Source organism: Ranitomeya variabilis, chromosome 1, assembly GCF_051348905.1.
Source record: "Ranitomeya variabilis isolate aRanVar5 chromosome 1, aRanVar5.hap1, whole genome shotgun sequence".
In the NCBI taxonomy this organism is placed as follows: Eukaryota; Metazoa; Chordata; class Amphibia; order Anura; family Dendrobatidae; genus Ranitomeya; species Ranitomeya variabilis.
The window spans coordinates 100,760,682-100,775,208 of record NC_135232.1 but is presented as its reverse complement, the minus strand read 5'-3'; the positions used below and the strand labels follow the sequence as shown (position 1 = coordinate 100,775,208).

General features: G+C 46.2%; 1 protein-coding gene across 3 annotated transcripts in view; it reads right to left on the bottom strand.

The window, feature by feature from the left end:
* CDK7 (cyclin dependent kinase 7) overlaps nucleotides 1-3,691 on the bottom strand; it is a 32,079-nt gene extending 28,388 nt beyond the window's left edge. Inside the window, exons 1-2 of one of the 3 annotated variants that reach the window (XR_013221440.1) lie at nucleotides 3,404-3,563; nucleotides 1,703-1,762 (exon numbers count right to left, since the gene is read on the bottom strand). Coding sequence is in view for 2 of the 3 variants with exons in the window: in XM_077286674.1 (XP_077142789.1) it covers nucleotides 1,703-1,762; nucleotides 3,404-3,487 (144 nt within the window). In the remaining variant the exon portion in view is untranslated. Of the gene's footprint in view, nucleotides 1-1,702; nucleotides 1,763-3,403; nucleotides 3,600-3,641 lie in introns of those variants that run through there. The other 2 variants (XM_077286689.1, XM_077286674.1) reach the window with 2 other exon arrangements.
* Nucleotides 3,692-14,527: the final 10,836 nt, after the last annotated feature.

Below are 14,527 nucleotides of genomic sequence, written 5' to 3'. Positions count from 1 at the left end.
GAAGAAGTGTAGTTTACACGAAACTGCTGTCACTTACCTCTGAAAGTCTCCTCTCCTCATGCAACAACCACAATAAACGCTGCTTTTTCTCGTACAGTGGCGAGTGCCTCTATCAATTAGCTTTTCAGGCTTTTTTTTTTTGCTCACAGTTTTGTACTGCTTTAATCGCTGAGCACCACTACCGTGTTTTTCAAACTATAAGACAGAGCCCCCCCCCCAAATTTGGGAGGAATATGGGGGTGCATCTTATAGTCTGAATGAAGCTTACGCGGCTCGCTGTGGGAGGGGGAAAATGGGCGGCGGCGTCAAAGGAGCGGGGGTGCCACATGTACAGATCGAGATCTTGGATTGTCATGGAGTAGAGACCCCAATCTGCGCAAGCGCAGCCGCCATTTTGCTGGAGACTGGCGTTAGTTAATCTGAGCATGCGCCGCCCTCATTTTGCTGGAGAACACCAGGACATGAACGTGCGCAAGTGCTCCCCACGTTAAAGGCGCTGCTAGCGTGAAATTTATTTTTTTTTTTTTTAAAAAGGAGATTGATAGGTTCTGTCATCACGATTTGTATGCGCCTCCTTTTTTTATATTCCACTGCAGAGAAACCTTTCAATGTGGTTCTGCAGCTGTTGCAAACTACAACTCCAATCTTGGTTGGACAGGTTGGGATGATGGGAGCGGTAGTTTGGCAACAGCTGCAGAGCCACAGAGGGTTGTGCAAAACTGCTGTCCAACGTGTGGCCCTCCAACAGAAGATCTCCCCCATAACAGAGTCAGCAGGGATTTTATTAAATATTTTACCACATTCTTTGCTTTTACATCCCCCCCCCCCCCCCATTTCCCTTCTCTAAAACGTAGGTGCATCTTATATTCCAAAAAATATGGTATATCTGGCAATCCGCAATTGTTTGTCTGAATGCATTCCTGCAGGGAGCGTTAGCAGTGCTAATATTTCTTCCTTTTATTTTTTTTAAGTTTTATTGTAATCATAGCTTCATGCAATCACTCATTACACAAAAAAACAACAAAAAACCTTAACATGGCCGTTTGTGTACTTTACTAAGCAAAATCCTGCTGACAGGTTCTCCTTAATATCTTGTTTATACAGGCCAACTGCACACCCATGTGCGCAGAACGATTGTTCAGTGCACATAGAATATCATTGTTCTATGCAGCACATCCTGGAAGGTGTGCTGCCGAGAGTGATGATTTTTTTTCCTGGCTTAAAAAAAACAACAAAACACCCTCCCCAAAACATTGCTCGTTAGTCGGTCGATTGCCAGGCTATTTAGACAGCCCGCTTAAATAGTAGCTGTAGTTCCAAAATGATAGGACATTTGTAATTGAAGGGGTTTTCCAGGAATAGGGTTTATCATCAGCTTGCACAGTTAGGGCGACATCAGAACTACAGCGCTCATCACCAATGCAGCCAATCACCGAGCTCAGCGACTTGTACATCAGCAGCCACTGACCTCAGTGATTGGCTGCAGCGGTGATGTGCGCTATAGTCGTGACGTAACCGCTGCAGCCAGTAAACAAAGACCAAAGCAGCTGCAGAGAATCAGTCACTTTAACCAAGCCATCTGAAAGGCAGAGCAACACTACATCCAAATTCGGATTTTAAAAACAATGGATCAATTTAAAAAAAAGAAAAAAAAAAAAAAAATATGGGTAGAAAAGTGTAAAACTGTCAGAGTTTAACGCACCTTCTTAATGGCCACTATTTTATCCGTGTTCTTATCCCTCGCTTTGTAGACTGTGGCAAACTAGAAAGAAGCAAAGAAAATACTCTTAATCTGGGGAACACATGTTACACGCCACATACAGATATGACGGACGCCGCAGCAGCTGGGAAAGAATCAGAGTAAGACAAATTAGTAAATGCTGCAGCCGATCAGTGACCACATAAGACAACAATGTCACATGACCCATCAAGAATGACAGCGCCGCTGCAGGAGCCCAGATTGTATCATTTCTATGGGGTCCTGAAGTGAGGTTCAGTAATGGACAACCCCTTCTTGCTCCATGACTTGTATATCTGCTATGGGGCGGCTTCACAAGCTGAGACCACTTCTCAAAAGGCAAAAACCAGCTGTGCTATACAGCCAGCACCTGCCTCTAACAGCAGCGACTGGAGCTCGCTCCAATCGCTGCACTATAACAACTGCAAATCTCTGAAAGCGACATTAAAATGGCGTGTAAGACCGATCGCGCTCACCAGCCCCAGTGCGATTAATACGTACTGCTGTGTTGCCATGGCAGCCGGGGTCTGCTGTAAAACCTCAGTGCCACAATCTTAGTGTGCCTACATAGCAGATTATCACTGTTGCTATTCACAGCAATAATGTAGCATTGCAGTATATAGAACAAGCGATCAGGTTATAGTCCCAGAGGACTAGAAAACGCTTTTTTTTTTAAATACATACATTAGCACTTAGGGGTAGCACGGTGGCTCAGTGGTTAACTGTTGTTTTGTAGCGCTGGAGTCCTGGGTTCAAATCCCACCAAGGACAACATCTGCAAGGAGTTTGTATGTTCTCCCCGTGTTTGTGTGGGTTTCCTCCAGGTTCTCCGGTTTCCTCCCACATTCCACAGACATACTGATAAGGAATCTAGATTGTGAGGCCAATGGGGACAGCGATGATAATGTGTGTAGTGTGCTGTGGAATTAATGGCGCTGTATAAAGGAGTAAAATAAACTGTTCTCTGGTTACTGCTCCACCCAAAACAATGATCTAAACACTGAATATGGGACCAATAACCTGCAGCTCATCACGGGAAAAACAAGCCCGGGGACGGACGGCGATGGCAGCACAGGGACGGGCGGCGATGGCAGCACAGCGACGGGCGGCGATGGCAGCACAGGGACGGGCGGCGATGGCAGCACAGGGACGGGCGGCGATGGCAGCACAGGGACGGGCGGCGATGGCAGCACAGGGACGGGCGGCGATGGCAGCACAGGGACGGGCGGCGATGGCAGCACAGGGACGGGCGGCGATGGCAGCACAGGGACGGGCGGCGATGGCAGCACAGGGACGGGCGGCGATGGCAGCACAGGGACGGGCGATCACAGCACAGGGACGCTGTAGAAACAACATCCCACAGACAATGGCGGATGTGCTCTTTTTTCCACCTCACTTGGAATGTTATACCGGCAGTCAGACTTACGTGTCGTCTCCCATAGCACAAGCCTCATACGGCTGCGGACAAGGAAAGAATAGGTCATGGATTGTGAAATACGGAAAGAAAAGTGTAAAAAAAAAAAAAAAAAAATCACCTTCCAAGACTGTAACTATGAACTATGACAACCAGCTCCATAAAGATGTTACCATTACCTGACCATTCTATCAGCACAGGTGGAGAACTACAGATACCAGAAAAGCAGGGTCCGGGGTGCCATTACTCACCTGTCCCTCCCCTAAGAACTCCAGCTTCTCGTACTGCTTAGCCCGGGAGCGGACCTCTATGCCTCCAGCCCCGGGAGCCTCCATTATCCCTGGGTCACCTCCACCTTCCTAACAACACCGGCATTTAACATTAGCCCCGCCCACACTCTACTTCCGGCCGCGGCTGCAGCGCCGCCCTGAGGTGCCACACAGCCAAACACTAGAGGTTGCACGGACGGCGCCATCTTTGTGGTGATACCTGTGTGATACTCTGCATAGAGAACACAGAGGACGCCGCTGTACAAACGAAGACTCCTGATCTGTAAGCGCTGCCTCTAGCGGTGACGTAAGCGACTCTCGTAACTGCCAGTAGATCCCACGTCCGGTTACTGGGCCATGTGCGTGCCCGTGTGTGGTGCTGAGGCGGTTTCTATGGTTACAAACGTCTGCGTTCTAGAACAAGGGGCGGTGACTCTACACAGTGATTCCTTCTCTCTTTACCAGGCGCAGCGTGTAGTGTGCGGGCGTGCAGCTACACGGGGGACTTTCCTGCTAGGTTTCCTAATCAGAACATTATCAGTGGTTTACAGTAGCAGTATCCTGTAGAATGTAAGCGCGCAAGGGCAGGGTCCTCGCCCCTCTGTACCAGTCTGTCACTGTTAGTTTTGTTTACTGTAAGTGATATCTGTATTTTGATGTAACCCCTTTTCATGTACAGCACCATGGAATTAATGGTGCTATATAAATAAATAATAATAATAGTAATAATAGCAGTAAAGATTTCATAAATCCCATTATCACACAGAGGTAACTAATCTCCAGAGGAGCATTGCCGCGTTACTGTATGTGGCCGATCCTCTGGTGTCCTCCGGTCAGATAAGTGATACTGCTGGGCTGTCAGGAGAAAGCGTCAATGGCAGCGTCTCTTGGATGACTGCTAAGGTCACATTCACACTAGCAGTATTTGGTCAGTATTTTACCTCAGTATTTGTAAGCCAAAACCAGGATAGGCACAATCGGAGGAACAGTATAATAGAAACATGTCACCACTTCTGTATTTATCACCCACTCCTGGTTTTGGCTTATAAAGACTGAGGTCAAATACTGACCATTTACTGACCGTGTGAACGAGGCCTTGCAGGTATCAGAAATTACGTGACCCAAGCTACATTTTTATTTCTTACAATTTTTTTCTAACCACTTGAAATATAAACTACGAGTTTTGTGTCACCGTAACGCTACTGATCTGCAGCCGCAGGTGCCTGTAGGGTTCGTTCATGTGACCTATTTTTCATGCGGTTTGGGGTCCATCCCTAAAGACGTGTTCAGGCTTTTTAATGCTTCAGGTTTTCATACTGCCAGTCGGTTAAAAGAAGAGAGCGGAGCGTTTTTCAGAGGTTGACTGCTGTGAAGTCGCTACATACTTTACAATAGAAATCAATGGGAAGGCAAATAAAAATCTACAAAATGTCTGGGCGTCTTTGTACACAATTTATTGCTTTATGGAATTCAAAAAAAGTCCATAAATCCAATTTTTGGGGAAAAGTTCTTAATTTTCTGAAGCGCTTTTGAACAATTTTTCAAGCATTTTTGCACTGTTTTTTTTAAACCTCTTTTTAGGCTAATTGGACAGGGCCTAGTTTGGAGCATTTTCCATTAGGAGACGCTACATAGAAACATGCACTTTCTTTTTTCCCACCAGACGTTTTCAAAACCTAAAGTAGAAGACTTCAGTTCTCATGGAGCTTTTGACTTTGCAGATTTACTGCAGCATTTCTGCTGCTTTTAGATATTGTTATTTATTGTTATAGCGCCATTTATTCCATGCTGTTTACATGTGAGTAGGGGTACGCATAACAAAAACAAGTACAATAAACATGACCAAAACAAGTGACTGGCTGATACAGGAGGAGAGAGGACCCTGCCCGCGAGGGCTCACAGTCTACAAGGGATGGGTGAGGATACAGTAGGTGAGGGCAGAGCTGGTCGTGCAGCAGTGCGGTGGAACAAGGGTTACAGTATGTTGTAGGCTTATTGGAAGAGGTAGGTCTTCAGATTCCTTGTGAACATTTCCACGGTAGTTGAGAGTCTGATATGTTGGAGTAGAGAATTCCAGAGGAGGGGCGAATGCACGGGAGAAATCATATGCGATTGTGGGAAGAGGGGAATAGAGAAGGAGATCTTGTGAGGATCGGAGGATGGAGGACACAGGCTGTGGATGGCTTTGTATGCCATGGTTAGGGTTTTGAACTGGAGTCTTTGGGCAATGGCAGTCAGTGAAGGGATTGGTGGAGAGGAGAAGCAGGGGCAAAGTGAGGAGACAGGCGGATTAGTCGGGCTGCAGAGTTTAGGATAGATCGGAGGGTTACGAGAGTGTTAGAAGGGAGTCCACAGAGCAGGAGGCGGGATTGTAATGGCGCTCCAGGTGTTGTAGAGAGGCAGCCTAAGGGGGTGCTAGCGGGAGCGTAGGGAGGAATGAGGCACGCAGTGCACACAGGACCTGAGCTAGGCAGGTCACGTGATCACTGCAGGGAAGATGGGGTGGAGCTACCGTGCGAGAACAGAGGGTCTACAACAAACACAGGACACAGAGTACTAAAACAGAGGCGTAGTCAAAGGCCAAGCCGAGGGTCGGGAGCCAGACAGGAGCGAGGTACCAAGGGGCAAAACAGCAAATTAGTCTGAGACAAGCCAATGGGTCAGAAAGCCAGGACAGACAGACGTACCAAGCAGAAAAGAGGGGCAGTAGTCAGGGGGCAAACTGGGTCATACACAGCGAGGCACAACGATTACAGACGAATAACCTGGGTCAGCTATCTCAAACCGGGTAGACGGAAGAATAACCAACTTAGAACCTAGGAACTACCAGCATTAAATTGCCGCCCCAAAACCAAAGAGAGGCAAAATAATTTAACCCAGACCTGACCAGGACGGAGCCAGAACCAGCCCATCCAGAGTCATGACAGTACCCCCTCTCATTGGGGGGCCACTGGACCCCCAGGTTTCTCAGGAAACTGAGCATGAAAAGACTGAACCAGACGGTCGGCATGAACCGATCTGGCAGGAACCCAAGAACGATCCTCAGGACCATACCCTTTCCAGTGCACCAGATACTGGAGAGTATGACGGACCATCCGAGAATCCACGATGCGCTCCACCTTGTACTCCTCCTGACCATCGACCAACACGGGTGGTGTGGGAAGCAATGACCCATCATCCACAGACCCCAATGGTTTCAGCAGGGACCTATGGAACACATTAGAGATGTTAAAGGATGATGGGAGGCGCAAACGAAAAGCCACAGGGTTAACCACTTCCATGATTTCATAGGGCCAATAAACTTAGGTCCCAATTTCTCCAAAGGAACCCTAAGCTTAATGTTCCATGTTGACAACCACATTTTATAACCAACCCAGAGAGAAGGTCCCGTAGCCCGTCTCCTGTCTGCAAAAACCTTAAACTTCCTCTGAGCCTCCTCAATGTTCCTTTGGACCTCTCACCATAAATTCCTCAACCGCTGTACAGCAATATCAGCCCCAGGGCACCCGGAGTTCAAACGAGAGAACTCCCCATAATTGCAGAAGAAAGGGGAGATGCCTGTGGAATGATTCACAGAGATATTAAAAGCGATCTCCGCTAACGACAAGGCATCACACCAATCCTCCTGTCTGGAAGGGGAAAGACAACGCAAAATTTGCTCCAACGACTGGTTGGTCCGTTCCATCTGACCGTTGGTCTCTGGATGGTATACGGACGAAAAAGACAACGCAATACCCAATTTTTTGAAAAACGCCCTTCAAAACCTGGACACAAACTGCACTCCACGATCAGACACCACACTCAAGGGCACACCATGCAAACAATCCACATGTTGTACAAACAACCTAGATAGGGTTTCTGCAGACGGTTAAGCCACAAAGGGTATAAAATGTTTGCAGTGAAACGCGCGTCAAGGTGCGCTCTGTCTGTCCGACCCCTCTCTCCCTGGTTCAAGATGACTACAGGTAATTATGACTGTTAGCCGATGTTCATGTTTAAACGGCAATTGATTATAGCGCCCACCTTTATATGTGGTAGGGTATAGCTTGAAATACATCCTGTAAGTCAGCCAGCTCTCTTTGGTAAAACAAGGACCTATGAGCATATTAGTACATATGAGGCAGGATAAAGGGGGCCGTATCAGTCTGGAGCTTCTGTTATGACCTTGTACTGACTCATTGTTATATTATACTGTTAGATATATGGTATGTATTGTTTTTAATCTTTTGTAATAAAACTTATGGTTTTTACTTGTTATACTTTGGATCCAGTGTCTTCATGGTTCTCTATTGGTATCTATAAAATGTGCTTGTTTAGAAAACCTGTCCACCACTACCCATATGACAATATTACCCTTAGAAGAGGGAAGATTGGAGATAAAATCCATGGACAAATGTGTCCAGGGTCTATCAGGAACTGGCAAAGGCACCAATTCCTCGGCCGGCCGATTATGAGAGCTCTTAGCGCGGGCACAAACTTCACATGCAGACACAAACTTCTTCACATCAGACGAAAGCGAGGACCACCAGAAAACCATTGCGATGGCCCCACGAGTAGCCGAGATCCCAGGATGTCCACCCAATGCCGAGTCATGAAACTCCTGAAGAACCCTGAGACAAAATTGAATTGCGACAAACAGCTTTTCAACCCGTTTGGAGGGGGGGTTGGGGGCATGAGATTGGGTCTCCCAAATCTTCCATTCCAAACCAGACAACACATCAGCCACCACCACCCCAGGATAAAGAATGGAGGACGGAGGTTCGGGAGGAGAAACCAGATCCAGGCTCCGGGACAAGGCATCAGCCTTTTTTTGATCCAGGACGAAAAGTAATCGAAAACTGGAACCGGGAGAAAAACAGAGACCATCTAGCCGGAGCCAGAACCAGCCCATCCAGTTATGACAGGGAGACCATGAGGGCATGGACTAGGTTTTTTTGGCAGATTCTTGGTTAAGGAATGTACAGATCTGGGAAATATTTTTGAGTTGGAATCAGTAGGATATGAAAAGGGCTTGCATATGTGGTTTCAAGGAGAGAGCAGAGTCCAGAGTTACCCCGAGGCACCAAGCTTGGGGAGAATGACTGATGGATTGGTCTGTTGGGGGGGGGGGGAAAGATGATGAATTTGGTTTTGTCCATGCTAAGTTTTATTAACTGAGCAGAGAAGGATGAAGTTGCAGACAGACATTGTGGGATTTTGATTAGTAAGGAAGTGATAGATCTGTGTGTCATCAGCATATACACTATGTTCCAAATTATTATGCAAATTATATTTTTCTCGGATTTTCCTAATTGGTCAGTCCAAATGACAGTCAGTCTAATAAAAGTCATCACCCGTTAGAGTATACATCGAATTTTATTGACGAAACCTCCCAATAATAACAGCATAATCTCCAAAATGAATAAAACCTCAAAATGCACTGTTCCAAATTATTAGGCACAGTAGAATTTCTAAACATTTGATATGTTTTAAAGAACTGAAAATGCTCATTTGTGGAATTTGCAGCATTAGGAGGTCACATTCACTGAACAAAAAGCTATTTAACTCCAAAACATCCTAACGGGCCAAGTTACATGTTAACATAGGAGCCCTTCTTTGATATCACCTTCACAATTCTTGCATCCATTGAACTTGTGAGTTTTTGGAGAGTTTCTGCTTGTATTTCTTTGCCTCCCAGAGCTCCTGTTTTGATGTGAACTGCCTCCCACCCTCATAGATCTTTGGCTTGATGATCCTCCAAAGGTTCTCTATAGGGTTGAGGTCAGGGGAAGATGGTGGCCACACCATGAGTTTATCTCCTTTTATGCCCATAGCAGCCAATGACTCAGAGGGATTTTTTGCAGCATGAGATGGTGCATTGTCAGCATGAAGATGATTTTTCTCCTGAAGGCACGTTTCTGCTTTTTATACCATGGAAGAAAGTTGTCAGAAACTGTATATACTTTGCAGAGGTCATTTTCACACCTTCGGGAACCTTAAATGGCCCTACCAGCTGTTTCCCCATGATTTCGGCCCAAAACATGACTCCTCCACCTCCCTGCTGATGTTGCAGCCTTGTTGGGACATGGTGGCCATCCACCAACCATCCACTACTCCATCCATCTGGACCATCCAGGGTAAACAACACTCATCAGTAAACAAGACTGTTTGAAAATTAGTCTTCATGTATGTGTGGGCCCACTGCAACCATTTCTGCTTGTGAACACTGTTTAGGGGTGGCCGAATAGTAGGTTTATGAACCACAGCAAGCCTTTGAAGGATCCTACACCTTGAGGTTTGAGGGACTCCAGAGGCATCAGCGGCTTCAAATATCTGTTTGCTGCTTTGTAATGGCTTTTTAGCAGCTGCTCTCTTTATCCGATGAACTTGCCTGGCAGAAACCTTCCTCATTATGCCTTTATCAGCACGAACACGACTGTGCTCAAATTCAGCCACAAATCTCTTAACAGTACGATGATCACGTTTAAATTTTCAAGAAATATCTAATGTTTTCATCCCTTGACCAAGGCATTGCACTATTTGATGCTTTTCAGCAGCAGAGAGATCCTTTTTCTTACCCATGTTACTTGAAAACTGGCCTGCTTAATAATGTGGAACATCATTTTTAAGTAGTTTTCCTTTAACTAGAATCACCTGGAAAACTAATTATCACATGTGTTTAAGATTGATTTCAGTGATCCATTGAGCCCTGAGACACAATACCATCCACGAGTTTATTTGAAAATCAAAACAATTAAATCATTTTGACACTTAAATCCAATTTGCATAATAACTTGGAACACAGTGTAGACGATACTGAAAGCTTTGGGACTCTATGAGCTATCCCAGGCCAAAGGTGTAGATGGAGAAGAGCAGGGGTCCTAGAACTGAACTTTGGGGGACACCAACAGGGCGACATGAGGTGGTTTGAGAGTGGGAGATGCTTAAGTTTATCTTCAGTAATGGTGGAGAAGCTGGTGACTTGCGTTTTTTTCACTGTGTTTTTATTGTGTTTTTGACTCTGCGGTTTTTCACATTATAAATAAAGCTGCTTTGTTTTTTACACTTCCTGGTATTTGGCTTTGACAAAACGTTAGTGATACAGTCATGTGTGGATTACATGTGTTTCTGTAGTGGAATCACAGTAAAATGCGTTTTTATCTACCGATTTTCCGTTTCTACTGTTATTCTTTGGAGAGAATTTGCACATAAAACTCAGTGTACCTGCAGAAAAAAAACTGACATATAGCGGATTTAAAAAACGCACCATAGGTCAGATCGGGCAGTGTAAAAAAAAAAAAAAAAAAAGCACAGCAGGTATGACATTTCTATAAATGCCATCCACTGCTGGAACTGTAAAATGCACATAGCTCAAGAGCCACCCTGTCCCTTTCCTTTTAACCCCTTAGTGACCACCAATACTTTTTTTTTACTGACCTGCGATAGAAGAGAATAGCAGCCCCATAGAGGTGACAATCCAGCAGCTGTCGGCTGTCCACTATAGCTGACAACTTGCTGCATCAGCCACGATCAGTGTTGATACTGACTATGGTCGTTTAACTGATTAAATGCTGCTGACAATAGTGACTACGGCATCTAGATGGTTAACAGAGTGTGGGGACTTCCACTTTAACCCCATCGGCACCCCAAGATATTGATTGTGTTGTCCTGATGTTTGTCATGGCAGTTCACGGCCAAATAGTGGCCTTAGAGTCTTCCAGCTATAGCAACCTGTTCAGAAGTTATAATCATTTTGGTGGTAAAAATAGACGTTTTCATGCCTGTCAAGTCACTTTTCATTAATTCCTGAAAAGCACGTGAAGGGTTAATGAAGTTAATGAAGAGGCTATAGAAGAGGTTTTATTCAGGTTCAATATACGGTAATGTTGGCCTACTTAATTCCGCTCAATATTGAGTGATAATTAACATTAATTATAATTATCATATTAATAATTATATGTTGATATTCATATTGAGCTTAATTAATTTCAGCCTATTGGTTCAGCCCTCCACAACAGTCACGGTCTCTCACGTGGCCCCTCGGGAAAAGTAATTGCCCCCCCCTGATATAGAGCTATTACAAACAGAGTGATTTACAGTTGTGCTCAAAAGTTTACATACCCCCGCAGAATTTTTGCTTTCTTGGCCTTTTTTCAGAGAATGTGAATGATAACACTAAAACGTTTTCTCCACTCATGGTTAGTGGTTGGGTGAAGCCATTTATTGTCAAACTACCGTATTTTCCGGCGTACAAGACGACTTTTTAACCCCTGAAAATCTTCTTAAAAGTCGGGGGTCGTCTTGTACGCCGGGAATCGCCTTGTACGCCGGGTGTATATGGTGGGTGGGGGGGGGGAGTGGTCCTGATGACGACGAGGGGACGTCTCACAGGAAAGTGAGTATCCCCCATTACCTTATCATAGCGCTGCAGCGTGGGGTCTCTGTGCTGGGAGCGGCGGCTGCTGTGCTGTGGTGCGGCGGCTCCTCTTCTGCAGTGTGGGGCCTCTGGTGCTGTGGGGCGGTGGCGGCGGCGTATCTTCATGCAGTCGGGGCTCCTCCGGCATCTCAAAGCCTGGAAGCCCCGCCGGCAACTCCATCGGTGTAATGCGGTGGCCTCCGGGAAAATGGCCGCTGCTTAGATTCAGATCTCGTGTCCCGAGATTTCGGGACGAGATCTGAATCTGAGCATGCGCAGCCCCCAGCGGCCATTTTCCCGGAGGCCACCGGATCGCACCTATTGAGCTGCCTCCGGGAAAATGGCCGCTGCTCAGATTCAGATCTCGTCTCCCGAGATCTCGGGACGAGATCTGAATCTGAGCAGCGGCCATTTTCCCGGAGGCCACCGCATTGTACCGATGGAGTTGCCGGCGAGGCCTCCAGGCTTTAATGAGATGCCGGAGGAGCCCCGACTGCATAAAGATACGCCGCCGCCCCACAGCACCAGAGGCCCCACACTGCAGAAGAGGAGCCGCCGCACCACAGCACAGCAGCCGCCGCTCCCAGCACAGCAGCCGCCGCTCCCAGCACAGAGACCCCACGCTGCAGCGCTATGATAAGGTAATGGGGGATACTCACTTTCCTGTGAGACGCCCCCTCGTCGTCATCAGGATCACTCCCCCCCCCCCCCCCCAAAAGGGCACATATTCACCGGCCCTATAAGACGACATACGGTGTATAAGAAGACCCCCGACTTTTAAGAAGATTTTATTTTTTAACTGGTAAAGTTGGGGGGTCGTCTTATACGCCCAGTCGTCTTATACGCCGGAAAATACGGTACTCTGTTTTCTCTTAATCATAATGACAACCAAAAACATCCAAATGACCCTGATCAAAAGTTTACATACCCTGGTGATTTTGGCCTGATAACATGCACAGAATTTAACACAAATGGGTTTGAATGGCTTCTAAAGGGAACAGCCTCACCTTTGACCTGTTTGCTTGTAATCAGTGTGTGCATAAAAGCTGAGTGAGTGTCTGGGATCCAGACGAAAATGTCGTCCACAACTGCCAGGAAAATTGTTCGGGATGCAAAGAAAAACCCACAAATAATATCAGCTGAAATACTGGACTCTCTGAAAACTAGAGGTGTGGCTGTTTCAAGATGCAAAATAAAGAGGCACTTGAAGAAAAACGGGTTGCATGGTCGAGTCGCCAGAACAAAGCCATGACTGTGCAAATGCCACAAAGTATATCACCTACAATATGTAAAACAGCACAAGCCGCAAAACTTCTGGAACAAGGTAATTTGGAGTGATGAGACCAAAATTGAACTTTTTGGCCACAACCATAAACGTCAACAAGGCCTATGATGAAAGGAACACCATTCCTACTGTAAAGCACGGAGGTGGATCGCTGATGTTTTGGTGATGTATGAACTACAAGGCACAGGAAACTTGGTCAAAGTTAAAGGGAGGATGAATGCAGCACATTATCAGCAAATACTGGAGGCAAATTTGCACTCATCAGCCTGGAAGCTGCGCATGGGATGTACTTGGACGCTCCAACATGACAATGATCCAAAACACAAAGTCAAGTCGACCTGTCATTGGCTACAGCAGAACAAAGTGAAGTCTCTGGATTGGCCATCTCAGTTTCCTGACCTCAATATCTTTGAGCCACTCTGGGGAGATCTCAAGCGCGCAGTTCATGCTAGACAGCCTAGGAATTTACAGGAACTGTAGGCTTTTTGCCAAGAAGAGTGGGCAGCTTTAGCATCTAAGAAAATAAAGAACCTCATCCACAATTACCACAAAAAACTTCAAGCTGTCATCATCTTTCATCCATTTCACAGATCTTCCTTACCTGATCTATCACAATAAATTACATCACGCTTTCCCCTGTACCGGAAGTCTGCTGCCTTGGAGTAACCCTTGACTCTGCCCTGTCCTTCAAACCGCACATCTAAGCTCCTTCCACCTCCAGCTCAAAAATATTTCCAGAATCCGTCCTATCCTCAACCCTCAATCTACTAAAATGCTTGTGCATGCATTATTCATCTCCCGCCTCGACTACTGCAACATCCATTTCTGTGGCCTCCCTGCTAACACTCTTGCACCTCTCCAGTCCATCCATAACTCTGCTGCCAGACCAATTCATCTCTCTCCTCGCTACTCCTCCACTTCCTCCCTCTGCAAATCTCTTCACCAGCTCCCATTCCCTCAGCGTATCCAGTTCAAATTACTAATACTGACCTACAAAGCCATCCATAACCTGTCTCCTCCATATATCTCTGATCTTATGTCCAGATATCTTCCCTCACGTAATCTTTGGTCCTCCCAAGACCTCCTTCTCCTACAGACTGCTGACTTGACAGAGGTCCAGAAGGCAGTCATTGACACACTCCTTAAGGAGAGTAAGCCACAAAAGGTCATTGCTAAAGAAGCTGGCTGTTCACAGAGTGCTGTATCCAAGCATATTAATGGAAAGTTGAGTGGAAGAAAAAAAGTGTGGTAGAAAAAGGTGTACAAGCAACCGGGATAACTGCAGCCTTGAAATGATTGTTAAGAAAAGGCCATTCAAAAATTTGGGGGAGATTCACAAGGAGTGGACTGCTGCTGGAGTCATTGCTTCAAGAGCCACCACACACAGAGGTATCCAAGACATGAGCTACAAGTGTCGCATTCCTTG